At 34.6% G+C, this 27,018-nt stretch overlaps 3 protein-coding genes and 8 non-coding genes across 16 annotated transcripts; 7 read left to right on the top strand and 4 right to left on the bottom strand.

Moving 5' to 3' along the window:
• Positions 1 to 1,477: 1,477 nt before the first annotated feature.
• F59D12.12 lies at positions 1,478 to 1,621 on the top strand. The gene has a single exon (NR_072790.1). It is a non-coding gene; the product is annotated as an Unclassified non-coding RNA F59D12.12 (non-coding RNA).
• A 1,344-nt stretch (positions 1,622 to 2,965) lies between these two features.
• Positions 2,966 to 3,100, bottom strand: F59D12.7. Its single transcript, NR_072791.1, has one exon. It is a non-coding gene; the product is annotated as an Unclassified non-coding RNA F59D12.7 (non-coding RNA).
• Positions 3,101 to 4,397: 1,297 nt separating this feature from the next.
• On the top strand, positions 4,398 to 10,182 carry gpn-1 (GlyPicaN). Its single transcript, NM_078181.4, has 9 exons — positions 4,398 to 4,619; positions 5,613 to 5,983; positions 6,033 to 6,206; positions 7,440 to 7,602; positions 7,646 to 7,776; positions 9,030 to 9,176; positions 9,298 to 9,487; positions 9,535 to 9,677; positions 9,889 to 10,182. Exons 1-9 carry the CDS (start codon positions 4,523 to 4,525, stop codon positions 10,102 to 10,104), a joined length of 1,632 nt encoding a protein of 543 aa, NP_510582.1. The 5' UTR covers positions 4,398 to 4,522; the 3' UTR covers positions 10,105 to 10,182.
• On the top strand, positions 4,908 to 5,047 carry F59D12.10. Its single transcript, NR_072792.1, has one exon. It is a non-coding gene; the product is annotated as an Unclassified non-coding RNA F59D12.10 (non-coding RNA).
• Positions 10,183 to 12,153: 1,971 nt separating the features above from the next.
• Positions 12,154 to 19,132, top strand: C03H12.1 (the record flags this gene model as incomplete). 6 transcript variants are annotated; one of them, NM_078182.6, is made up of 17 exons in its annotated part: positions 12,163 to 12,298; positions 12,391 to 12,468; positions 12,876 to 13,029; positions 13,713 to 13,829; positions 13,876 to 13,984; positions 14,239 to 14,396; positions 14,443 to 14,624; positions 14,678 to 14,887; positions 14,950 to 15,176; positions 15,437 to 15,514; positions 17,093 to 17,160; positions 17,211 to 17,394; positions 17,444 to 17,562; positions 17,609 to 17,689; positions 17,765 to 17,851; positions 18,537 to 18,749; positions 18,945 to 19,131. In NM_078182.6, 17 exons carry the CDS (start codon positions 12,220 to 12,222, stop codon positions 18,994 to 18,996), a joined length of 2,196 nt encoding a protein of 731 aa, NP_510583.2. The 6 variants fall into 6 exon arrangements, with proteins under 6 accessions (NP_001294788.1, NP_510583.2, NP_001380132.1 ...); NM_001307859.3 differs by lacking the exon at positions 17,765 to 17,851 and having other exon boundaries at positions 12,154 to 12,298; positions 18,945 to 19,132; NM_001392903.1 differs by lacking the exons at positions 12,163 to 12,298; positions 17,765 to 17,851 and having other exon boundaries at positions 12,389 to 12,468.
• Positions 16,165 to 16,314, top strand: C03H12.3. Its single transcript, NR_072793.1, has one exon. It is a non-coding gene; the product is annotated as an Unclassified non-coding RNA C03H12.3 (non-coding RNA).
• Positions 16,166 to 16,313, bottom strand: C03H12.2. Its single transcript, NR_072794.1, has one exon. It is a non-coding gene; the product is annotated as an Unclassified non-coding RNA C03H12.2 (non-coding RNA).
• On the bottom strand, positions 16,324 to 16,908 carry ZK662.8. Its single transcript, NR_072795.1, has one exon. It is a non-coding gene; the product is annotated as an Unclassified non-coding RNA ZK662.8 (non-coding RNA).
• ZK662.9 lies at positions 16,834 to 16,982 on the top strand. Its single transcript, NR_072796.1, has one exon. It is a non-coding gene; the product is annotated as an Unclassified non-coding RNA ZK662.9 (non-coding RNA).
• Positions 19,133 to 19,146: 14 nt separating the features above from the next.
• On the bottom strand, positions 19,147 to 19,275 carry ZK662.7. The gene has a single exon (NR_072797.1). It is a non-coding gene; the product is annotated as an Unclassified non-coding RNA ZK662.7 (non-coding RNA).
• Positions 19,276 to 19,404: 129 nt separating this feature from the next.
• ZK662.2 (DUF19 domain-containing protein) lies at positions 19,405 to 20,767 on the top strand. The gene is made up of 5 exons (NM_078183.8): positions 19,405 to 19,514; positions 19,888 to 19,997; positions 20,048 to 20,176; positions 20,226 to 20,523; positions 20,597 to 20,767. Exons 1-5 carry the CDS (start codon positions 19,467 to 19,469, stop codon positions 20,678 to 20,680), a joined length of 669 nt encoding a protein of 222 aa, NP_510584.1. The 5' UTR covers positions 19,405 to 19,466; the 3' UTR covers positions 20,681 to 20,767.
• The last annotated feature ends 6,251 nt before the right edge of the window (positions 20,768 to 27,018 follow it).

Raw genomic sequence — 27,018 nt, forward strand, 5'->3', positions numbered from 1 at the left:
AATAGAAAGGTGCACTGGATACACCTGTTCAGGAATTTATAAAGTCGTTTTTTTGCACACACCTTCACAATTCATAAAATACAAAAGAGAAGCTCTGATTTCACAGTCTACAGTGCTCAGACACTGAATAGGATGTTTAGTAAAAAAACTAAGAATCAAGTTTTCGCCTGTGAAATTTGAAACTCAGAACCGCAAAGAATGGGGAAATAGGTGAAAAACACACTTTCGGGAAAATGTATAGCCAAGTCCTGACCTTCATGCAGAAAAATGGAGAGAAGAACAGGGAAAAGAAAATATAACATTTTTTCCGCAAGAACTAGTTTTTTTAATGAAAATTTCTCTCGGTAACATTGATTAGACCCGAAAAGATTTTGTTTGACAGAACTTTCAACTTTTGGAAAATTATAATAATATCTCATTGCAGCTTCATTTATTCTGATATATTTTCAGGATGTTTCAAGTTTTGCTAGACGAAATACCAAGTATGTTAATGGAGAATGAGCAATTTACATAGTTATCCTAGACTGTTAAACTTATTAAATTGGTAACTTATTTGAATCAAATACCTAGTATCAGAGTTTAAAGGTGTGTAAAATGTTGCTTTATTAAACTCAAAATTGTCTGAAAACACCGAATTTCGTAATAAAACTTTTTGAAAACTTCTCGAAAAAAAGTTATGGCGGCTCAAAAAATGGCCTTAAATTTGATAAAATTTGAAATTTGACCGACTCGTCAATGCCACAGGAAACTAATTTTTTTTGAAATCATCCTCAAATTTAGAATGTACACGTTGATTATCTTGCGTTTTCAACTTTATTTGGGTACATTTAGGGCCGATGGACGGCCAGAAGTTACCAAATTTTACCAAACGACCAGTTTTTGTAAAATTTGGTAGCTTCTGGACGTCCATCGACCTTAAATATACCTAAATCGAGTTGAAAACGGAACATAGTTAACGTGTATACCAAAAATTAGAAGGCAATTTCAAAAAAAATTAGTTTCCAGCCACTGCCCCATTGATAAGTCGGTCAAATTTCAGGTCATTTTTAGAATCGTCATTACTTTTTTTTTGAGAAGTTTTCAAAAAGTTGCATTATGAAATTCCGTGTTTTCAGACAGTTTCGAGTAAAATAAAGCAATGAAAAAAACATACGCAATAAATTTTTCCAGCAAGAAACAAATTCAGATTTCAACAGGTATTTATAAAATAACTTGACCGTGTAGCTTGTTGCTTCTCGAGCAACGGTCACTACTGTCATCAGTGTAGCTTTGCGTCCTCCTCCTACTCCACCTTCTTCCCCCCCCCCCCACTTTCTCTCCGTCTTTCTTTAACGCCTCCCTGTTTTGTTTGTCCGGTAAAAGGTGAAGAGAGCAAGCTCGGTGAGCGCTCGCGCGCGCGCGAGCTCGCGGAACGAAACGAGGGCGTACCGAGCAAGCTCCCCCATATGACAAATTTAATCCGGTGTATACGGGTTGCGAAAAGAACACAGAGACGGAAAACCATCGCGTTGTATTCGAGTCTCACACCGTGTTTAGCTCCCGCAGGACTGATTAGGCACCGGTAAACACGGAAAAAATGGGTGGTGTCTCCGCGAAATAGAGGCTGTTGTTTCTTAGTCTTGTCACTTCTTGTTGTCAGGTCGAAGGAAAATACATATAATGGAAAAAAGGTCATAAGGGAAATAATTTTGAAATATGGAAAAGGGATCTCCAAATTGTATTTCGATAATACATACAACGAGGCAAGTTTAAATATAGGTATTGGAATTTACAAAATCATTTGCACTGAACTTTTTTGGACTGTCAGATTAACTAATTAGGGTACTTGTTTATTATTTCCCCTCATTTTAATAGTATCCATTTTAATTAAACGTGATGTTCATTTTCCCTCTTTATGCTTTGAAATGGTTATTTCCTAAGCCTAAAAATACAAAAACTCCACACGTTTTTATTTGAAAATTTATATTTAAAAATTAGGGGAAATAATACACAAGTACCCTAATTAGATGCAAAAAACAGTATACATAGTCCTATAAAAACGCACCCGTATACCATAATCTATTCACTTTTCAGGTTAATAAAAACAAGTTTGTTTGATTTTTTTGGTTTGGATATTAATATTCAACAAAATTACGAAAAAGTAGCCATTGAATTGCAAACAACAATTAAAACATTCTGCAGTGATTTTGAGTTTTCAAAAGAGTTAAAAAAGAAAACTGTTTCAACTAGTGTTAGAATTTAGTTTTTAATAGGAACATTTTCCAAACTGTAATCTATTAATAACAGACAGCGTTGTAATAAAGAGTACTAAAAATAGTAAGAATCTCTGAAAATGTAGACATTTATTCTCAAAAAGGAGCAACGGATCAACATTTATGCTTTAAAACCGCAAAATTACATTTTCAAACAAATGAGTTTAAGTTCAAAATTTTAGATAAAATGGCTAAATTCAGGTAATAATTTCAATCTTGTCAAGTTTTATGTATCGCAGTGGTTGGAAGTTTATTTTAGGTGATTTTTTCATTTTGTACGTTTAGCATGACTATAGGCAATTGAGCAAAATGTCTACTGAACAAAATTAAGATTTAAAGAAAAACTTCACAATTTTCACCTTAATAAGATTCATACAACCTCTTAATTTTTTTTTTCAAATTTTTGTTTTTTTGTGCTATACAGATTTATTTTGAACAAATAAAAATGATCTATTAAAAAAACTACTAACTATTAAAAAAAAATCTAAAAACAAAATTTTAAAAAACAAGAAAAGAAAATGAACTCATCGGGATCTACAACGTTGGTATAAGTACGTTTCAATATTTCCACAAAAGATTTGATTTGAAACATTTCAATTCAGCTGTTCTTCCGCATTTTCTTGACACCTTGTCTTGTCATTCACGCAATATCCAGTTCTCCAGCTCAGCTGTTCACCGATCTACATATATTTCCCCCTTCTTCCATTCACCGTGTTCCTGCTCACCGATAAGTTGCACGCCAAACATGGTGTCAATTTCCCAAGCGAAACCGACACATGTGGTCTCGAACAGACACACACAGACAAACACGTGAACAACAAACAGATCGTAAGTCCAGGAAGCGATTGAATGTACTTTTGTACGCATCTCGAGATGAGCTTCCTGCTGCTCTTTTTTATGTCCGGCAGGCGTCTTTTTGTTCACAAGTGGTCGAGGGTATTGCTCATGCGGGGGATTATTGCGGGAACAAGGAGGGCATATATATGACAGTTATGATGAATTTACAATGTTTTTGAGTAAGGGAAGTGCATATGGTTAGTTTTTCTACTAACTACATATCATTTGGGGTCAATTGTAGAAAAGAAAAATTGAAAACAATTATTGAAACATTGTACAAATTTTTTACATTTACCGTTTTATAATATTGTTTTTATGCCCTCCATTTAAATGTGGAGTACCAAAATTTGAGACTTTGTTTTTTAGACCAAAATCGGCCCAAAACTACCGAATTTTGTAATGAGACGTTCTGAAAATTTCCCAAAAAAAAGTTTCGGCGGTTCAAAGTTCAAGAAAATAAAGCCCATTTTCAGCTAAAATCTAAAAATAAAAGTTACATTTTGTGCCCCAAAGACCATATATATATATACTTAAATCAACGAATAAACGCCCAATCAAAGACCACAATATTAAAAAAAAAAGATGAATAAATAAGAATTAGGTTCCAGACGTTGCGACACCGAGAAGTTGGGAAAATTTTTGCTTTTAGCTGAAAATGGTCCTTATTTTCCCGAACTTTGAACCGCCATAACTTTTTTTGAGAAATTTTCAGAACGTCTCATTACAAAATTCGGTATTTTGGACCAATTTGGGTCTGAAAAAAAACAAAGTCTCAAATTTCGGTACTCCATTTTTAATGTTATCTTATGCATACAAACATCAAAAAGTTGATGTTAGCAAACGATTGACTGAAGTTGATTAAACATTTTTTTTTTATCCTGTAAAATTTTTTATTTTATAGTTCCATGGAAAAAATTGAAAACTTTCCTATTGATCTTTCGACATCACTTTGTGTTAATGTTTCAACAAAAATTGTTTTTTTTTTCAACTCAACAAGATTTCATATGTACACACCAGGGATGCAAAGCAAGAAATTTCAAAAAAACTACAAAGGTTTACTTTTAAGCTCTGATTCCGTTTTCGTTATGGTACATGATTTAGAAAAGTTAAAAATCGATTTTAAATTTTAAAATTGCGCTTCTTTGCTTCTTCCCCGTCAACTACAAAAATATATGACTCAATCCTCAACAAGGTCCTAGTAAAATGTCAAATTCACCTTAAAAGTCACCAAGTTACTGTCTGACCTCAATGGTTGCCAAGGGGACTCCGCCCCCACTTTACCACCGTCAGCCTAACGCACACACACACACACACACGCACAAAAAGCGAGCAGGAGACTCATTTAGACAGAAAGGCACTCTTCGCAACTGGTATCAAACGATTATTTTTGGTTTTCGATAACGAGGAAAAACCCAAGCTCGTATGCTTTTTCTATGTTTTCTGACACTTTGGCCTGGCTCTTGATTTTGCTTCTTGCGATGCCACAAGAAACACATGGGTTTTATTTTACAAGGCGGGATATTCACGGAGGTATTTTTAATTTTAATTGGTTTTTAATTTATTAAACTTGTTTAACTTCTTTTTCAATTGGTAGAACTATTGAAAATATATATGTATACAAAAATAAAAATATACAGCTTATACGTTCACAGTAACCATTTTATATTTCGTTAGTAAATTATGTTTTCTTAGACTAAACGTTTTCCAAACACCCGAAAATTGTTTTAATAGAACACATTTTCTCACACCCAGATTTTCATGTCCTCCATGACGCATAGCCCTTGCAACAGGCACATACAGGGGTCCGCAGCTAGATGAAAGGTACCGCCGGTTACGTATGCCCTTTTGCGGTGAGGCATGAACTTTACTTTCCACTTGTCGCCTTCAGTTTTTCAATGAGATGTAAATATGAAATTGAAAAAATAATATATAAATTTGAACGCGCGAAATATAAAACTATTTTCTTGGAAGCTCAAATTCAATGTTTGATATATTTGAAGTTGGAGTAGCGCCAATGGGGATTTTGTTTAAATACACTTATAATGATCCAAAACAACCAAATATCATATTAGACACACTAAAAATCAAAGTTTTGCCAAAATTTTTAAAAATATGGATTTTTGAGGAAATCCATGGTAATTTTGCATGCTCCGACCCCTACAATGTTTTATTACGATTAATTAAAACAAAATTACAGTATAAAAAAGGTAGAAAATTTTTTTATTTTTGGTCGACTTCCAAAATTATGAGTGACAAAAACTGAGTAATTGTCACTTTTTGACTGTGAATAAAAAATTTTTAAAAAATTTTTGAAATTTTTTATTACGATATTCCATTATTTCGAGACCATAATAGTAGTTTTTAACAATTTCCCAACTTGCGCTACTCCACCGTAAAAAATAAACCATATCCAATCTTAACCATCATTTCAAAATTACCATTAACAGTGAGCCAGTTAATGTGACCTTTCCACTTTTGATGTGATAATTCAAATGGGGATTATTATGGGGACTATTGTTGCAGTGATGTGCTCATCATCATTTGAAGACCAGTGCACTATGGAAGAACGGAGTCGATTGCAAACGAATACGGTAGATATGTTGACAAGGAAACATCAAGACCGAGTGATAGTGATTCGCTCTTTTCTGACGTCACAGATTAGAATTTTTAACGAATTTTTTTCGAAAACCCTGCGAACCGTTCACATGGATCTTGACTTGATGTTCTCGAAAACATATGGGTCGTTTTATCAAGAAAATATACAACTTTTGAATGATTTTTTCAAAAAGATCAAAGGTTTTTCTGTAAGCTTTGCGGAAACCAGCATGAAAACTATAGTGGAACTGTTTTTCGATGAACTTTTTCAAGTGATGTTCAGCATTGCCAATCCATTTGTAAGTTAACAATTTTTCAAATCTATTACAAAAAAAACAAATATTTCAGTATTCAATCACAAACGATCAGCGAGTATGCATGGAAAGCTTCTACCGGGAAATTGAAGCATTCGATGATATCCCTCAAAAAATTGTTAACCAACTTTCTCTACCTCTGTCGAACTGGAAGCATTTTTTGGGATCCCTGGAATCGCTGAACGGGATTTTGGAGGGATACTTGAATGTGAGTGTCTTTTTAAATTTAAATTAAACGATCAAAAATATAAGCAGGATTTATTTTGAAATCAAAAGCATTCTAACTTAGTAGATTGTTAGTAGATTCAATTCAGTGTATGCCTAAACTGATTCAATTTTTTGGCTTGATCTACGTAGATCTACTAAAAATGCGTGAGAAAAGACTCAGAGTTCTCAACTAATTTTGTATGATTAAGAACGTACTGACGTCACATATTTTTGTGCAAAAATTCCCGCATTTTGTGTAGATCAAACCATGATGGACAGCCTGGCTCCACGGAATTTTTAGTCTCGCTCAACTTTACTCAAGTAAAATCGTAGCTAAAATATTTTAGAACAGATGTTAACAATTTAGTAGCAAAAATAATGATAACCAAGTTTGAAGCTTTTCAATTTGAGCATAAACTTATTAAGTAACGGTATCGAAAAGTGATCTATCATGAGAAAATGCAAAAAATTTGATAACGTCCAAAGTACCGAAATTTCAAAAAAAAAAAAGATTTTGCCTTTCATTTTTTGTTTAATTTTATACTTTAAGAAATGAAGTAAATGTATGGGCTACAGTGCCTCATATTGTATAACGTCCGTTTTTCTTTAATTTTCAAATCGAAGTGGGATTCATATAGTTTCCAAAAAATATGTCTACAACATTTTCACTTTTGAATTAAAAAACATATTCCCAATAAGAATTCGGCACCGGAAGCCATTTGTCAATAGTTATTAATTTCAAACGTATAACATCTTCTCACCTTCCCAAGTAACACCAATTTGCACATCTGTAAACATAGATGACGTGTTTTTTTGTACCAAAATGAACAAACATTTGTCACCGCCATCATCCAAGCACCTACAATCATCCAGCAGGTGTTCGCCAAAGACCTTTTCCGTCACAAAAACTAATTAGGCGGCTAGAATCTGGGTAACGGCAAAGGGAAAAAGTTAAGGTTATTCAACCTTTCTTTGTTCCGTTTATTTTTTTCAAATTCAAAACGTTTGTCAGTCGGGATAAAGGAAACACGGATATTGGTGGAGGACTGAGTCAAGCTTGCAAATTTCTTTGTTCAGTTTTTTTTGTCTCAGTCCTAACAACGAATATTTTACAATTGGAATAAGAAATTGAAAACGGGGAAGTGACATCATAAGAAAGTAAGCCGCAATAAGCCCTCCCGATGCTGATGATTATTATTTGAAGTGTGAAAAAACGCTAATATTTTGGTTGCAGATAACATTTAAAGAAGAATGTGAACGGGGACTCACAAGGATGGAGACATGTGCACAGTGTCAGAGAATTTCTGAAAAACCGTGCCAAGCGTACTGTGTGAATATTTTGTCAGGATGCACACATCAAATGCTGGACAGTGAAGGAGCATGGAGAGCGGCGACAGGTAGACGCAATAACCCTTCAAAGAAGTTTAAAGGATTTTTCAGAAAGTATGATTAAGCTGGGTAATCAACTGAATCACCGACAAAATCTGGTTTCCGCGCTACAACCAATTCCGGTACTAATCAGTGAAGCCATTATGCATTTCCAAGAAAAACGGGATTATATAACAAACAAGGTAAGGTGCGGTGTTCTTAAAGGTGGTGTAGTCGAATTTTGTTTATTGCTTATTTCGACTCAAAATTGTCTGAAAACACCGCATTTCATAATGAAACTCTTTGAAAACTTTTCAGAAAAAAAGTACCTAAATTTGATAAGATTTTAAATTTGACCAAGTTGTCAATGTCGCAGCGGCTGGAAACTAATTTTTTGAAGTTGCCGTCTAGTTTTAGGTAAATAAATAAGTTATCTGGCGTTTTCAACTCGATTTAGGTACAATTCATGTAAGGTCGATGGACAACCAGAATGATACCAAATTTTATCAAATCTGGCCGTCCATCGACCTTAAATATATCTAAAGCAAGTTGAAAACGCAAGATAGTTAATTTGTATATCTAAAATTAGACGGCAATTTCAAAAAAATTGGTTTCCAGCCGCTGTGACAAAATACACATTGATCAAATTTTAGGTATTTTTTTGAGCCGCCAGAACTATTTTTTAGAGAAGTTTTCAAGAATTTTTATTATAAAATTCGGTGTTTTCAGACAATTTTAAATTCAGTAAAGCAGTAAAAAATTCGTCTACACCACCTTTGACAATTAGAAGTAGAAATTTTGTTTTGAATAGTAAAATTTCATGAAGAAAAAACAACAAAATGCACATCCTAGACGGGTACAAAAAAAGCGTTTAAAATTGTGAAAACTTCTAAAATTGATTCTTTACGTTTTTTTTTTCCAAAGAATCACAAAAAATTTTGAAAACTATTTGAATTTTCGGTCGTCTGACCTAATGGATACAACTCACACTAAGTTTAGGCAAAGTATAAATGAGTGTGCAAAACTATGAAACTTCACTGTTCATTCAAAACCTTGAATTTTTATCGAGGTTAGCAACTTTTTAGAGTTCAAACATTTTAGTCGTGTTTTTTTTCAAAAAATTAGGAATAAACACTTATTTGAACTACATCCCAACTTTTTGATAGTTTTTAAAAAGTAGTTTACTGAATAATCGGGTGACAGAAAACGTCAGGTAAGCCTGAAACCGCTAGCAAATTATTTTGATTAGATTCTAACAAAACATTCTGTTTTTTTTTGAATTTGGTCGTGATTTCAGGAAAAATTATTTTGCCTAAAAATGTCATGCAAACTTTTTATCGCCAGCTTTATCGTCGCTGAGATTTGGATTAATTTTCTGATTTTGGCCGAAACCTAACATTTTTTTTTGATTTTTGTGATCTTTTTGCAACTCATTGAATCATCAATTAATTTTCAGATGATTGGAAAGTGCCTGCTCAATAATGAAGATTTCGGACTGCGCAAGAAGCGTTCCGCAAAGTTCAAGGCTTTTCCAGTGATCACCACCAAACGAAGTCGAGACCACCTGATACTCAATCAAATGTTTCAGTCATTTGCAAATAAGGTTTTTTTTGGTTTTTTTTCTGCTCCTCCTTTTCATTGTTATCACTTTTCTGTATGATCCTCCTTAAGCAATCCGCTTTTAGGGTCATTAAATGGTTGCGTCCTTATAGATTCTTTTTCAGATGGACGAATGGAAAGTATTTTTTGGAAATTTGCCTGAATACTTGTGTAGGGGAGAGGACTGGGCTAGTAAGGAGGATGAGAGGTGCTGGAATGGAACTGGCGTTGGGGAGTACAAGCTCCCCTTAGTGAATTATACGAACCCGTTCTCAAATCCAGAGTATCAAGGGACTGATTTTCTGACATTTCGAGGTATGCATAAATGAGCTTTTAACTTTAATACGTTCTGAAAAATCTAGGAAACTACATTGAAGAACGATTACGCCTACACTGGTTGCATTCACGGATATCTCATATTCTGTCTGGGAAAGATTCTCAAAAGTCAGAGGCATACTATTCACACAAAGCAGAAGCCAGGATACAAAGTGATGATGAAGATTATGTAAGAATTTGTGAAAACTCTCAGAAAAATTGGGTAGACAATTGCAGTTTTTCCTCAAAATTACTTTTAAAACTTGGCATTTTAACTGAGTTCTAAAAATAGTTTGGATGAAAAAGCGGTCATAATTTACCACTTAAATTTGCTTTTTAAATTTGCAAATAAAAATATTAAAAAAAAAAAACATTACACCAATCAATCATTTTATTTGCAGTCCGATTACGAGTATGAAAGTTCTGGGAACTTTCCCGGATCCGGAAGCTACATGAGCTCTAAACGGGAATACTCGCCATATTTCCGAAAACATGACGATAAAATTGAAATTGTTATCGAACCATACCCAGTGATATCAACATCCCGTAAACATTTTCACAGTTTTGTAATTGTAATTTTTATGTTATTTTCTGCTTTGTTTCAATGTTCTAGGTAACTTTTTGATTGAATTGCTTAGTTGTATATACAGAGTCTGTACTTGTTTGAAAATGAAACGTGTATCTTCTTTTTGAACATTATTTTATTCCTGTAAATTTGAAATTCTTTTACAACTGATTAAAAAAACGTCTACAAGAGACATTTTGCATGATAGTATACTAAATGAGCATTTTTCTTTGAACAGCGTTACCGGTTGTTATAATTAGAGACTTTCACTTCCTATCAGAAAAGTAGCTCAGGTGAGATATTTCAGCTCGGAATTAGGCTTTTGAATTGAACCTGTTTCACTTGGAAAATAACTTCCAAGCAATGCCCTTATTAAGAAGGGATTCCCTACAAAACATTAAGATGCATTGAAGCACTTTGCACTAAAAATAAGTCGATCTAAAATTGTTTCAGTGCTTCAAATTTTTTGCCTCAACTCAATCCAGAAATTTTTCCGACTTTTTTTTTCAAAAAAACTGGAAAATTCATCTAGTGGTCTAACTTTGGAAATTCATCTAGTGGTCTAACTCTGGAAATTCATCTAGTGGTCTAACTTTGGAAATTCATCTACTGGTCTAACTTTGGAAATTCATCTAGTGGTCTAACTCTGGAAATTCATCTAGTGGTCTAACTCTTTGGAAATTCATCTACTGGTCTAACTTTGGAAATTCATCTACTGGTCTAACTTTGGGAATTCATCTACTGGTCTAACTTTGGAAATTCATCTACTGGTCTAACTTTGGAAATTCATCTACTGGTCTAACTTTGGGAATTCATCTACTGGTCTAACTTTGGGAATTCATCTACTGGTCTAACTTTGGGAATTCATCTACTGGTCTAACTTTGGAAATTCATCTACTGGTCTAACTTTGGGAATTCATCTACTGGTCTAACTTTGGGAATTCATCTACTGGTCTAACTTTGGGAATTCATCTACTGGTCTAACTTTGGGAATTCATCTACTGGTCTAACTTTGGGAATTCATCTACTGGTCTAACTTTGGGAATTCATCTACTGGTCTAACTTTGGAAATTCATCTACTGGTCTAACTTTGGGAATTCATCTACTGGTCTAACTTTGGGAATTCATCTACTGGTCTAACTTTGGGAATTCATCTACTGGTCTAACTTTGGAAATTCATCTACTGGTCTAACTTTGGGAATTCATCTACTGGTCTAACTTTGGAAATTCATCTACTGGTCTAACTTTGGGAATTCATCTACTGGTCTAACTTTGGGAATTCATCTACTGGTCTAACTTTGGGAATTCATCTACTGGTCTAACTTTGGAAATTCATCTACTGGTCTAACTTTATGAATTCATCTACTGGTCTAACTTTGGGAATTCATCTACTGGTCTAACTTTGGGAATTCATCTTATGGAATCTTTCGAAAAACCGTTCCCTTTGGAAGCTCATCTCTCCGCGGCTAATTTTTTTTGAAACGTGCGCGGCAATTGCCGTTCGGCAATTGAATTTTCGGCACATTCTGCAATTGCCGGGATTGCCGGTTACCAGTAATTTCCATTTTCGGCAATTGCCGAAATTGTCGATTGCCGGAAAATTGCCGCGCACCCCTGATTCCTATTTCATTAAAAAATCTTCAAATTTATGTTTCATTTTGTGGAAAACCGTAAAACAAAAATTGAAACCTCTAGATCAAAACTGTATTAGTTATATTAGTTGGCATATGTCGTGCGTCAACAAAATAATGCGCAGGAGAGACATTGCGAGGATAATTGACGTACCATTGTCAACGAAGACGTCTTGGATATATTGATTGGCAGATGGCAAGAGACACCTTTTCAATACGCAGTTTGTCGATTTTTTATTAGCGATATTGAATTTTATGACTTTTAGAATTATAATTTTTACGTATTCTTTCAAATCTAAAATTAAAGTTTAAGTTTTTTTCCTCCAGCATATTTTTATGTAGTTACAATTAAATTCTTACGACAAAAAAGTGTCGAAGAAACTGTGTAGTGTGCCCGCTGCAAACTGCAAACACGCTCTATTTCACGTCTGCGTCTCTTGCGCCCAACATAATATTTCTTCATTTTCTTTATACAATGCGTCGAAACATTGTTATCAACTGCCAAATTTCAGGATAATTGAAGCCTGAATTGTCACATGCACGAGGAGAATGACGAAACAAATGAACCTGAAGGATCGAAGACGCCAGTAGAGAGAAAGGAAGACAGTTTTGAAGGTTAGTTAGCGGTTTTGAATTTAAAATTTTAATAATAACCTGAATTGCTTCAAATTGAATGGACAGCTAAAGAAATAATATTCAACTTCCAGAAGAAAGTCATTCCAGTCAAGAATCATCTTCCGAGCAGCAGTCTGAAGCTGGTGATGAGAACAAGGAGGAAGTTGAAGGTTTTTAAATCAAAATTATATACTATCATATATACTACAAATTCTATATAATTAGTGTTTTTTGAACAGTTTAAAAGTATAGTTTAATATAACAACTTAGAAAAAAAACAGTAATCAGAAATGAAACATTTTTTGAAAATTGAAATTTTAGAAAAAATCTAAATCTATGTAGTATTTTTTGTTGTACTTTTTGTATTTTCTTCAAATCAGTGTTTTAATCAAATTAAATTACATCCAAAGTTTGAAACTTCACAGCATGCATACACAATACATGCAAAAAAAATCATTGAAAATGGCAATAACGAGAAACAGAGCCGCCGGCGACTAAACAAACATTTATATTTATATATACGTTGCATAAAAATGTTTTCCCCGCAACACCATTGATTATATTCAATTTTTTACAGGATCTGACGAAGAACCGATTGATGAAGACGTTATTGCACAAGCAGTAGCTCGACGGAATACCGAAAAGAACAGAATATTACGAGATTGTGGGGTTTTGCTCGTGGCAACTGCAGCACTGGCAATTATGATATACCTGCTGCTTACTTTGTTGGGGTGAATTTTGAATTTGTTTGATTTTTAAATTTTTGTGGAAAGCAAAAAAAAACAAATTTGAATAGAAAGCAAGCAGAATTATAGAAAAAAAAAATACAAATTTGGTCCTGCTACAAATTAACAAAAAACTTTGTCAAAAAATAACCGCGTAACATTTTAGTACTTGTGTATTAGATGTACCACAAAAGTTGTTTTAAAGGTGTTGTAGTCAATTTTTTTTTTGCTTTATTAGACTCAAAATTGTCTGAAAACATCGAATTTCATAATGAAAATTCTTGAAAACTTCTCAAAAAAAGTTATGACGGCTCAAAAAATGACCTAAAATTAGTTAAAATTGGAAATTTGGCCGCCTTGTCAATGTCGCAACGGCTGGAAACAATTTTTTTGAAATCACTTTCAAATTTTGAAAATAAACTATAATTATATCGCGTTTTCAACTTCATTTAGGTATTTTGAAGTCGACGGACGGCGAAATTTAGTAAAAAAAAAATTAAAAGCCTATGGGTTCCTTTTGCCAAATGATTTGTGTGCTTTTCTCAATATTTAACAAACTTTATAATTTTGTTTTGATATGAACGTGAATGTTAAGTTTAATATCATTATCCACACTAGATTTAGGAAAAAACATTTTAAAAATTTTTTTGGAATAAAAAAAATTTAGTAAACTCCCTAACATTTTTCAGACTATCCATGCCATCCCGCCCTTTGGTAGTATCAAAAGGAGCTGCCAAACCTTTTTTCCACGGTGTACACAGAAAACTTATCCAGGACAATTATGACGGCACGATTCGGTTATCTGGGTATGCCAAAAAAATTTATATACATTTTCGCAAAATTAATATTCAGAAACCAAACAATGTCAGTAATTCTTCTTTACTCTCCGTACAGCATCAGGTCAAAATGGTTTCGAGAGGAATACTACACAACGGCGAGGAGACTTAAAAAACTACACGGGGTACTCAATTAATCTAGCTTTTAAAAGCACAATTTTTCTAAAAGTCAAAAGGAATTTTAAAGTACTTTGGATAATTTTTAAAAGTTAACATTTTAAATCAATCACATACATTTTTTCAACTACTTTGCTTTTTTTTATTATAAGCTTTGCCATATCGTCAAAAAATGCGAAAAATATATTTTTTACGCCTTAATTTAAAAAAAAACGTGGAAAAAAAAACCCGAATAACAATTTTATGAATTATTTATTTCCAGAACCTTGCCCCATATTTCGGAGCTACTAACTGTTTCGACCAAAACTCTTACTGTCGGCGAAAATACAACTTGAAACAGTATCCAGCAATGATGGCTCAGAACTCCGCTTTGATGGGCTCTGTGTACAACGGACCATTGGACTCGGTTTATGTTACCCGGTTTGTATAGCTTAACCTTTCAGTTGCTCATGGATACTAATTTCAGGTGGCTGAACCGTTTGCAAAATGGCGTTTTTCGTCTGCAATCCGCTCAAGATTTAACGACCCTTTCGAAAAATCATGATTTATTAACGATTTTATACTTCAAAATCAAGACTCCACCTCAAAAGTTTCAATCAGCATCAAATTTTTCGAAGTTGGCATACCACTATCTTGACGGAGATCCAAGTAAATCTTTTAGGATATTGAATAAAATTGTTTATAAAGTTTATATGTTTCAGACACCGACCGGACGATATTCTGCATTGTGACGGACTCCCAATTAGCTGCTCAATTACAACTTCACAATGAGCATGACCTTGTTTTAGTGAGCTCTGAGCTAAAACTTCTGACAACTCACTATAAGGGATGGGTGATGGAGAATGTGCACAAGGACTTGGTCAAGTTCTCACAAGAAGCTGCGATGAAAAATGTGGAATTTTTGAATTTAGGTTAGTTAAAAAATCCTTATTCGTCATTGTGTTCTATTTCTGTAATTAGAAAACATTTATAGGTCGACGATTCCATTCCACTCAGCTTGCCGAAAAGTTCAATCAAGGATCTGTCCTGATGTACTTCACACGAGATTTGAATTATGGAAATGCAAAATATAAAATGTTCCGGGAAATCGCTCAAGAATACCGGACGTGTCCTGAAAAAGATTTTATATCTGTCGACAGTGAGACCCCGGACAACTTTGACCTTGATTGCTCAACAAGTTTGAAAGGAATTTTATGCGAGGTAAATACAAAAAAAAAAGGAAAATATGTAAATAACAAAAGCACTAACTCGATAATTCCCAGATCTGTTTATTTTTCATTCTCGCACAAAAATTCAAAATATGTATCACTTGCATTATTTTCACTGTTTCAAAAATAGTTTATTTGTTTCAGTAAAATTTTATGAGACAATAAGTATTTCTAAGTGAAACATTGTAATATTTAGCAAAATCGAAAAAAAGTTAAAAAAAAAAAAAAAATTATAAGTTTGACAATTTTCAGGCAAACAATACTCTTTCGTTCATGATGATCGATTCAAAGATAGAAAACGCACTTGCAGCAAAATATGGAGCGGACCGGGTAAGTTTGTTTGAATTTTTAAAAAACGTTAATTTGATCGAAAGATTGTTAAAACAAAATCTTCAAATTTAAATTGTCCAAACACGATATCAATATGTGATTAGTTGCTGTACATAATTTTCATATTCTTGTATAAGACATATTTAACGTTGAAACCTGTTATAACAATAGTTGACAATGATACATACTACAACTACTACATACTACATACTACATACTACAGGGTGGGCCAAAAGTATGGTAACAAGACTTTCGCGCAAGCTGGTGGGCGCTGACGCATTTTTCGTGCGATAATTTTATTTTTATTATTTTCAGCATATTTTAATTACCTTATTTCCAAATTTTCAAGTCTCTAGGTTGATTTTTACAGGAATGGTCGCTAGTTCTTTACACCGAGGCACCATTGTCGAGATGGCAAAGAGGGGAATGGGCCCAAGTAGCATCGGAAAAGCTCTCGGAATCTCACGAACAACCGCTTGGAGAACCATCAAACGTTACGATGAATTGAATACACTTAAGGACCGTCCAAAAAGTGGGAGACCCCGCACATCGATTACTCCAGAGAGAGTCAAGGTCGTCAGGGAACGAATTCGTCGGAATCCACACCGAAGCATGAGAAGAATGAGTCTGGAGCTTCGAATGAGCTGATCGTCAATCAGAAGAATCGTAAAAAGTGAGCTCGGACTGAAGCCATACGGTGCTCGAAAGGCAGCAATCCTGTCGGAAAAGAACAAGCTGGCACGCATCCAGAAGTGCAAATCTATACTTGCTGGCACGCGCCAAAATGAACACCTGAAGATGCTGTTCACCGACGAGAAACTCTTTAAGGTGGAGGCCGAATTCAACCCACAAAACCATCGAGTTCTTGCCTCGACATCTGAGCAAGCTAATAACCAGGGTAGAATGATCAAGCGAGCTTCGCATCCTCAACAAGTCATGGTTTTTGGTGCAATCACCTCCGATGGCAAGATGCCTCTGATTTTCGTAGATCCTGGTGTAAAAATCAACAAGGAGTACTATTTGGAGGAGACTTTGAAAAATCATGTGCTTCCGTGGACCAAATCCCATTTCGGAAACCAAGTCTGGACTTTCCAACAGGATTCTGCTCCCGCTCACAAGGCAAAGATCGTACACGCTTGGTGCACAGCCAATTTCCCTCGATTCATCACCAGTTCCGAATGGCCTGCCTCGTCGCCAGACTTGAATCCGCTTGACTATTCCATATGGGGAGTTCTTCAGTCAAAGGTCCAAGAACGTCCAAATCCCAATTTGGAGTAGTTAAAACGAAGTTTCGAAGAAGAATGGGCTAAATTATCCCCGGAATACCTCCGTGCCACGGTGAATGCGTTTCCGAAGAGACTCAGGGATGTTGTGAAGAACAAAGACAACCGCATCGAACAACTTTGATAATTTCCTGTTTAGAAATATTTTAATAAACCATTGTTGAATTTTCTTGTTAAAACGAGTCATTTTGCGAAACTTACATCACTTTGAATGTGTTACCATACTTTTGGCCCACCCTGTACATACTAGAACTAGATACTACAACGATAAAAATCGATATTATTATTCTTTCAGGAAGATATGGTTGTTGCAATTAACTCAAAACAAGAAATAACCCGCTACATTAAATCTAATATCACAAGGTATGCTCCCTCTCCCATCTTGCCATGATCTTAAATTTTCAATATTTCAGAGAATCTATCAATTGCCTGATTCGCCAGCATCACAATTCCGCGGACAACTCGTTTGTAACTGAGTCAACTGAAATCATCACTACAAAAACGGAAACTCCAAAAGATATACATGCAGATGCGGTTGGAGAATCGTCGTTTGTAAAATTTGTAGATTCTACAGCCGAGCTTCTTTTGAGTAGAAAAGTGAGAATAATTTGCCTATTTTTATATGTTGATGAGCATAAATTTTCAGATTAACGTTATTCTATTTATGGGAGGAATTTGGCATAGCGCATCAAGTTCTGCAATCGCTCCATTTCATCTCGTTGCCAATCACTTCAAGGAGTCTAAGAATTTAATCGATTTTTCAATGTATGACGACAAAGTTTTATGAACATTGTTCAAGTTTTGTTTTCAGAGTCGACGTTTCTGAGACCAAACTTCCTTACAATCTCAATTTTGATCAACTTCCAAAGATTCTAATCACCAGCGCTGACAGGTAACATTTTTGAGAATTTTTTTTGTAAAAAGTGCAGAAAATAGAAAAGGTTGAATTCTGATGTAGTTTTTACAGAAGTAATACTTATATGTTCCTAATAAAAGTAGTTTTGTTCCAAAACAGCTCCGAAGCGTCAAATGCAAAAACTTTTGTGCTTTTAAGGTTTGAATATATTTTCTCCGAATTTTTTACTATTTTTTCAGGATGTTCAAAAGTTCAAAAATGTTTAAGTTCACACCAGCGGTGGGCGGCATTTGCTGATCGGCAAATTGATTTGTCGACAAATTCGGCTTGTCGGTTTGCCGATTTGCCGGAAATGTTCAATTCCGGCAAATTGCCGATTTGCCGGAAATGTTCAATTCCGGCAAATTGCCGATTTGCCGTTTACCGGATATCAGATTTACCGGAAATGTTTTGAGGGGCTTTTTATAAGACGGAAACTCTTAAAACTGTGTCTTTTTGAATTCTTTCCGTTTTTCTTCATATTTTCATAGAATTTGCTTACTATTCAAAATAGATGTAGGAACATTTATAAAAAGGATTAAAAGCCGGAAATGCTCGGCAAATTGCCTTTTTCCGGCAATTTGACAATTTGCCGATTTGCCGGAAATTTCAATTCCGGCTATTTGCCGATTTGCCAATTTGCCAGAAAAAATCGTTTGCCACCCACCCCTGATTTACACAACATATGACTATTTCATTTTATTTAAAATACCGGGTTTTTTTGTGAACGCAATGTTTAAATATCTGCATAGCTTTTGAATACTGGAAGGTATAACATTTTTGGAGTATGAAAATCGATAATTCATTATTTTTCAAGCTTTTGAGCAATTTTGTTGATTTTCAGCATTGGGTTGAGCTGGACCTACCCCGAAGAGTTTATGATCAATCACACCAACATTGCGCGATTTGTTCTAACAAGGCCCGGAAAAATATTCGGACGGTTGCGCTGGATGGATTCATGTCAGGGTACATGCCGAAAACGAGCACAACGGGAAATGCGAGACGATCGATTGCAGCTCAAACGGCGTTTGGGCCGAAATGTGGCGAACAGTGTGAGGTGAGCACCAAAATCCTGTCAGATAACAAACATGAAGCACAAGACACACGTCACTAACTCGAATGTGTGTTATGTTATCCATCAAAAATCACAAATATTTTAATGCTCCGAGTTGAATGAGATTAATATTTACACAGTTTCTGGCTCGAGACTAGATTTTTTGTTTGCATTAAGTTTCAGTCTTCTGTTTTTCAGACAACGAGTATTACTTGGGTACTATGACCGGATGCTTCGAATGATAAGTTAGTATATTTCGATTAGTATTGTTTTGTATTTTTATTTTCCGGGTTTTCAATTTCTTCTGTGTCCAACTGTTGTTGATCATTTCTTTCATTCCTTTTCCATTTTTAGACTGTTTTGTCGCAATAAACTGTTGTTATTATTTTGGTTATTGTTGCAAAGAGGTCTCAATGAAAAGCACCACCACGCAATTTCAATAGCCCTCCTCCACCTCGCGCTCCCTATTGCCCAAACAAAGTGTGATCGCCGAGGGGTTCCCCGTCGCAAAAGGTGCTAAAAAACTGGGCACTTATACGAGAGCTCTCCGAGAGAGATCTCCAACAAACAGACTGTGTTGATTGGAGGCTTTTTTGTGTGTCACTAGTCGCTTGCAAATGTTTGCATTTGGGCTGGTCAATCACATTAGAAAATGAGTAGAAAAGGGCCGGGAAGAGAGGGCGCAAGCGCCGTCAACCACCCTGAAGATAAGTGACGATCATGAAGCTCACTGCTGCAATTTTGTGCTCAATTGCTTTTGCAACAACTGTAAGTTTATGGTTTTTATATTAAAATAGATCATTTCTAAATTAAAGTTTTGAAATTAAAATGCTTTATTTTTAAATTAACACAAAAGGTAAAAATAAAGGTTGTCCTGTTACTAGTGGCGTTTATATCTCTTCTAGTCAGAATTTAAGCCGTGCCGGAACTAGCGGTATGACCGATTTACCTTTCGTGAACCAAATTCACTACCCACTTTTTGAGCCGGATGGGTGAGCCTTTGGGGTGAGGTGGGATTGAACTTGCAACCTCTTGGGTGACAGTGCTGCACGACTACCACTTAGCCACCCGTGCCCCTGCATAATTTTGTAATAACGTTTAAAAAATCTTCTTAAACTATAATTAACAAAATTTTATTCAGTTTGCCGCAGATGTCTCAGAAGGACACACTGTCGTTGCTCAATGCAAGTGCAGCGACTTGGATGAATGTGCCGACGCCATAGCTACAAAGACCAACAACTGCAAGAAGAAGTGATCTCTGAAATATTATTACAACCTGCAATTCACATTTTAATTTATAGGGCTGAATGCACAAATTTCTTGAAGGAAATTGGAGATGCGACAAAAATTATGGCTTGCTTGGATGCTGATCACGAGCAGATGATGAAAGTTGAGGCTTGCGCCAAGAAGAAGTTGAATGGAGAACTTGGGTATTTCATATCTCTTCTAATCATATACAAATTCATAATCATATTTCAGATGCACCAACTCCGCTACTCCAGTGAACCTGACTATCCCTCTTATTCCAGTAATCGAGATTCCATCATTGGAAGAGTCTGGAGCAGTTGCAGTCGGAGAGCAAGCTTCGGGCCAAGCTGAGCCACCACTCCAACTTAGACAATACCTGATGTGCATCGATGAGTGCACTCATGACGATATGGAAGTTATTCCAGGAAGAAAGAAGAGAAGTCCAGCTACGTGTGCCTTCAAGCTCAAGTGTGCTCTGGCTCCACCATCCGATTCTACACAATCTGCCTATACCGAGTGTCAAAAAGAGGTATACTTTTGTTTCTCGAGACATGCATATATGCAAATCGATGAGGTGATAATACTCAAATAACAATTTTCAGCTCGGCTACGATCCAGTAAAGGGAGCTGCCGATTCCTGCAAATGCCTCAAATCCGCCGGAGTCAATATGACCTGCCCTAACTAAAATTGATGAGAGTTCGTTTAACCCCTCACTCCCTGAGTATTAACATTTTATTTGTACATTTATGTGAATGAATATTATCTTGCAAAGAAAATAATAGTTTTGTGTTGTTTTGATGAGAAGGAACACTTCTCTTGTTCATCTACATATTGCTGCCTATAAATAACAACGCTGCTCGACAGGAAAGAACAAAAATGTGGAAAGTGACAATTTTGAACCCATGGACCTCATTGGACATTTTTAAACTATAAAGAATGCCTCCATTAATACCCAAAATGGTTGTAGTCTTTGTATTGATGATAAGAAGGTTCTTAGATTATGCAAAGAAGAATGAGAAAGATCACAGACTGATGACGTCACTAGGAAGCAATTTGCATAGATCATCTGAACTATTGGTAAAGTCGAATTGCAAACAATATGGGATTTATTATTAGTGCAGCACAGTTGCTCAAATATATTCAAAAAAAAAGAAATTTCCAGATAAATTTAGTTTTTATTTTATGTTTCATGTCAAAGCCATCTTTAAAACTAGAACAGGAAAATTCTCAAAAATCTGCAGTCTTATCTGAAAATGACTCAAACCAATGTGAAAATGTGGATTCAGGATGTTCTATTTAGAAGCTTGCTGCTGTCATTTTTACAATTTTTATTTTCAGCTTCCATTTATTTTTTAAATAGTTTGAATGTTGCATAAACCCACCATAATACCTGTTCAGAAAATTCTCAAAAAATCTTACCACAAACCTAAAAACCACGTTTCATCCGCAAAATATTTCGATATTTTTTTCTTTTCTCCACCACACTATCTGTCCGTTTACTGTTTTTCCCGCAATTTTGTTTCCATTCGTTTCACATTTCCCGTGAAAACTGTTCATCTTTTTCACCCCCGGCAAGTCAGCAAGCCTTCCTTACCTTCCTTTCTACTATTTGTTATTTTTGGTATATTTTATTCACTTTCTTTCATTTGGAACAACTTTAGGAAATATCCAAAAAGTTGGAGTAAATCGGATAAAAGATTGTGCCGAGGTTGGTTAGTTTGAATGATTAAAAACTTTTATTTGTGTTTTCACCAATAATTTACTATGATTGTTAGCACAAAATATAAAAACATAACTCAGTTAACAGTGAACGTATAGATCAAAAATGGGCTCAAATAAACGAATTTCATAATGAAACTTAAAGTTTTCATAATGAAATTCAAAGTTTTCATTGTTTTTTTTTCAAGCAGAGCAGTTGTTACACTATTTTGGGAAACTTCTGGGAACATGTCAATTAGTTGTGACAAAATAAAATTTTGAAAAGCGTGGTTTACTGGAATATAAAAAGCATACTAACTGCAAATTATTCGTGCAAATCACATTTTCAGAAACTGCGATATTCAATTTCGAAAACCTATTTTGAAAATGAGAATTTTACTAATCACCTGAAAAAATTCAATTTTTTTAAAAGAAATTTATGAGAATAGTGAAACTTTGGGACAGAATATACATTCTACCGGAACATTTCTTGTAACTCAATGAAGAAAATCATAGCAAAGCACTCCAAAAAACTTTAGAATTTTCAAAATTTCAGTTCAAAAATTTGGCAAATTGCCAGAATGTTAAATACATGAGCTTTTGAGGAAATCCAAAATAATGTGGCATGCTTCGACCCCTACAATGTTTTAATACAAATAATTAATACATAATTGAAATATTATATAAAAATTTATTAAAAAATGTTTTGGTCGACTTTCAAAAATATATGTGGCAAAAGCTATTTGGAAAAAAATTTTGAAAAGTTTTCTTTTAATAATCGGTCATTTTGACACCATTGGAGTAGTTTTTAACCCTTTTTTCACTAACGCTACCCCATCTTTAAGTACGCTATGCAAGTTGAAAATATGCAAACGTGGAGAAATCACATTTTCAAGCTCCACGCAAAGCGGTGAAAAATTTCCGAATAAAATCATGAAGTTTTGAGCGTACCTGACACAAATTAAATTTGAGTGCTCACAATTTATGTATTAACTTTGAGATGACTTACTCTATATTCTTTATAACACATAATATTTATAAAGAATATAGAGTAAGTCATCTCAAAGTTAATATATAAATTGTGAGCGCCTCAAATTTAATTTGTGTCAGGTACGCTCAAAACTTCATGATTTTATTCGGAAATTTTTCACCGCTTTGCGTGGAGCTTGAAAATGTGATTTCTCCACGTGTGCATATTTTCAACTATTTAAATCCTAAACTGAGTTCTTGTTCGTCTCAAACGAACCCAAGTTGGTCTCTTCCCATTTTAGAGTCACACCTCGTGCCCGCAATTTGTATCAAACATTATCATGATGTTCAATTCTTCGCCCCGATAGCGTTGTTGGTTGTCCTCACAGTTTTTATTGATGCGCCGCGCTCAACTGTGTGATTTTTAAAGGTTGTGTGCGTGTGTGTTGGGTAGGCATACCTTTTTTGCAAAGTTGAATCGAATCGCATTATCTAGACTAGGCGCCCAATGATTGTAATCAAACGGAGAGAGGCGATAGAGAGTTACCGAAAACTAATAAGCAGAGAAAAAGAGGACTGTTGTTGTTAATATTTCTTTTTCTACACTCTTTATACTTTCATCCCTTTTTTCGCGATGTCAATGATCGAAAAACGTTTCTAACAAAAGATTGTCATTTTTTCTATGTCTTCTCATCTACCTCTCCGTTTTTGATTATAATCTTTAAAGAATGAAAAAACACGCAGTAGGCGTGGCTTCACAAATTTTAATGTCTAGTGATAAACTGGAGAGAAGGAACTCGCTATGCAAAAGATTGGCAGACGCAGAGAAACAGCATAGAACAAAAATGTACGATTTTTGAAGAGAAGGTATTTGGGCAGATTGAGGACTTTACACGGCTCAAACGGCTCAACATAGCAACCACACGTCTCCCCCCCCCCCCCCCCACATCTCTCTATACTTATTTTCCAATCTTCAGTCGTCGCCGAGGACAACATTTTTCAGCCCCCTGTGTATGTACACACACTCTCCCTTGTTTTTCAATTTAAGCGTGTACTTTTGGTCTCACACGGAGGATGTTGTTTCGACTGATGACGTATCCCAACATTGCGTTTAGTTAAACTGGCTATGTTCAAAGTCCTTTTTGAGGTTGAAAACTTACTTATAGTTAGACAAAACAAATTATTATTTGAACTTCTTCATTAACATATCCAGAACAGGTATTAACGTTGTTCATGTCTTTGTGAGTGTTTTTAAGGGAAGTTGCAACAAAGATCAGTTGGCGTCAGGTGCATAACACTTTTCGAACTTGAAGTTTGTGTATAGAAATTTGATTAAGACTTTTTTTGGAACTAAACTTTTTATTTGTAGTGGAACTAATTTGTTCAATATGTGTTCAGTATTTTAAGATGAAACTTTTAAAATGTAATTTCAACTTTTCATTGATGAAATCTAATCCTAAAATTATTCTAGAAAGACGCCTCACTGTTTATTGGGCTTTCACTTAAAGGTGGAGTAGCGCCAGTGGGGAAAGTGTTGCCACTATGGTGCCAAAATGACCAAATATCATAAAGAAACTTTTCAACAATTTTTTTGAAATGTTTTTATTCACTGTCAAAAAGTGACAATAACTGAGCTTTTGCCACTCATAATTTTGGAAATCGACTGAAAAAAAAAGTTTCCTAGATTTTTTATACTGTAATTTTGTTTTAATTAATTGTATTAAAACATTGTAGAGGTCCTCCCATGCGACATTGCTTTGGATTTACTCAAAAGCTCATATTTTATCCAAATTTTGGCAAGTTGCCAAAACTTTGGCGTGAAATTATGAAAAATCTAAAATTTTGTGGAGTGTTTTATTATGATATTTGATTCTTTTAAATCATTATAAGTGTATTTACAACAAATCCTCACTGGCGCTACTCCACTTTTAACCAGTGTCGTGTACTTTGTTATAAATTCATCCCGGAATTTATTAACATAGAGTTCAGACACATATTGTAGCCTAGTATTATACAACGACATAGTTTTCCTTTTTCTTAGCTGATCTGTCAACCTTTAAATCGTTTTTTTTCAAAAATTTCAGCTACCGTATTCTAGCCTTTCACAACTAGCAATTAGTATAATAAAATCAGACATTTCTTCTTTTGAAGCTTTTCAATTTTCAAAAATAAAAGTGATTCCACCAGGTACGTACTTTCAAAGATAGTTCGCATGTTTTACGGCTTCAAATTTTGTAGGTGTTCCTTAAAATTTTTCCAGATTATCTTGCAGACAAGGAGGCACTGAAGCCATAATATTTTCGGTTTAACATTTAGAAATTGATTTTTGTTATCATTCTAATTAGTCTGGAATTTCAGTTATTTGTGAGCTTACCAATCGAGGTCTAGAAAAATTCAAAAAATATTGTCTTCAAGTCCCTCTTTTTATATAACACATTTTCAATCGCTGCCTTGAGATGTTATTGCAAACGACCTAAATGACAATCAAAACAATTGGTTATTCCTTTCCTTCCTTGTTCCGACCAACTATCAACCACAGTGTTTTCTGTAGTTTACCAGAAAAAAGAACTGAATTATGTCACCGGACAATTCTAAGCCGATTATATCGTTGGTAGTCTTAATATTTTTGTGTGGTGGTAGAAGTAAAAGTTCAGGAGTTGTAGAATGATAAACTCATAGATATTAGGTCGTTCAATAAGTTTTTTCGTTTTTTTCTAGTTTTGGTTTTTTCTTGGATATTATTTTGCGGTTGTATAGAAGACTGCTAGTAATGACAAGCCCAACAATATCAGCCATATCGGTCAACTTCCAGATTATTTAAAACTCAGAACTATGATGACGATTTTTTTTTGAACGACCTAATAAAAAACTTATCAACGCTGAAGTCGTGTGACAAATAGTTTGAGACATGGTGCATAGTATTCAGGGGTGTGGGGCAAACTTTAAAATTTGTTGTAAATCCGGCCAATAGCAAATTCGGCATATTTGGCAAGCAAGCTGCACACCACTGATGCATTAATTTACCATTCAGTATGATCAGAGGCATTCGAGCAATGTTTGGAAGGACAAATAGGAAATGACAAGCTATGTGATAAATCGTTTTTGTACTCTTAGAAAATCAATATATCATGTTTTGAAATATAACATAATTAATGCTTTGCAGTATTGTCGGTGTAGTTTGCGATAGATTTTTTTCCTTCTGTAATTCCCGGTAGATATGCAGGACTAGACTGTTTTATCATTACCCTCTGTAATTATTGTGATTAGTGCAATTGAAGTATAATAATGAAAAACAAGACAATTGTTTTCAGTCAGTTTTAATGCTGTATTTTTCAGTGGCAGGGTGTTTTTTTAAATTAATCTGATATTTTTCCTATTTGGAACTTTTGTCATTAAACTAATTCAAAAACCCATTCAAAAGCAGTTCAATTAATTGAAATTTGGAATCTGGTTTTATTTTGCCAGGAAAACAAGAGGAAGAACTTTTTCCTGCACTATGTTGTTTTTATAAGTTCCCTGGTACTGAAAGCAATTCCAAGAAACCGCTGCGAAGAGGGAATATAAATTAGTATAATGTGTCTAGTAGCGTTGGCATAACTAATTAAATATCTCTGTCAGGTTTTGTATTTTTGAAATTTTTAGCAATAACCTAACAGTAACCAAACAGTAGGCTACCGCAGAAAAGTTCAAGTTGCTTAAAAGTAGAGTAGCAAATTTCCTATATTAAGAACATACTCAAAACAACACAACAATATTGAATTTCATAAGACCCTCTTGAAAATTACCACAAATTTTATATGGCAATTCAAAATTAAAAAAAAATCTACATTTGGCTAAAGTCACACATTTGGCCAATTTTTCCGTGTAACTGCCAGAAATTGGTTTTTATTTGGTTTTTGTATGAATTTTTTAAAGCTTTTTGGAGTTTTAGAAACATCTTCGTTGGATCGGTGCACAAATTTTTTGATTTTTGTTAACCTAACCTCTAAAAATATGCCTGACGCCATGAAAATTGCGGAAAAAGCTGCAAAATTTGCAACTAATTGCATTTAGTAGTGAAAATTACTTACCAGCGGCTGTAAAACAAACTGGTAAAATTTTGAGATGTTGCATAGTATTGAGATTTTCACAAAATTTTGGGAAACCTTATTCTAAGTACGCAGCAGACATCAATCGAGGTCCGCAATAGACACCGTATAGCTTATGTCTTTTTTTTCTGGTGTTATATATTTGAAAACTCTTAAAGAGGTCAGATTAATTAATTCCCGCTTTTAAGGTCATTTTGAGCCTATTTTAAAAATACAAAAATCCTTATTTCATCTTTAAATCTTGCGATTATCAGCATTAGTGTTACAT

The sequence above is a fragment of the Caenorhabditis elegans genome, chromosome X (assembly GCF_000002985.6).
Source record: "Caenorhabditis elegans chromosome X".
NCBI classification, from domain to species: domain Eukaryota; kingdom Metazoa; phylum Nematoda; class Chromadorea; order Rhabditida; family Rhabditidae; genus Caenorhabditis; species Caenorhabditis elegans.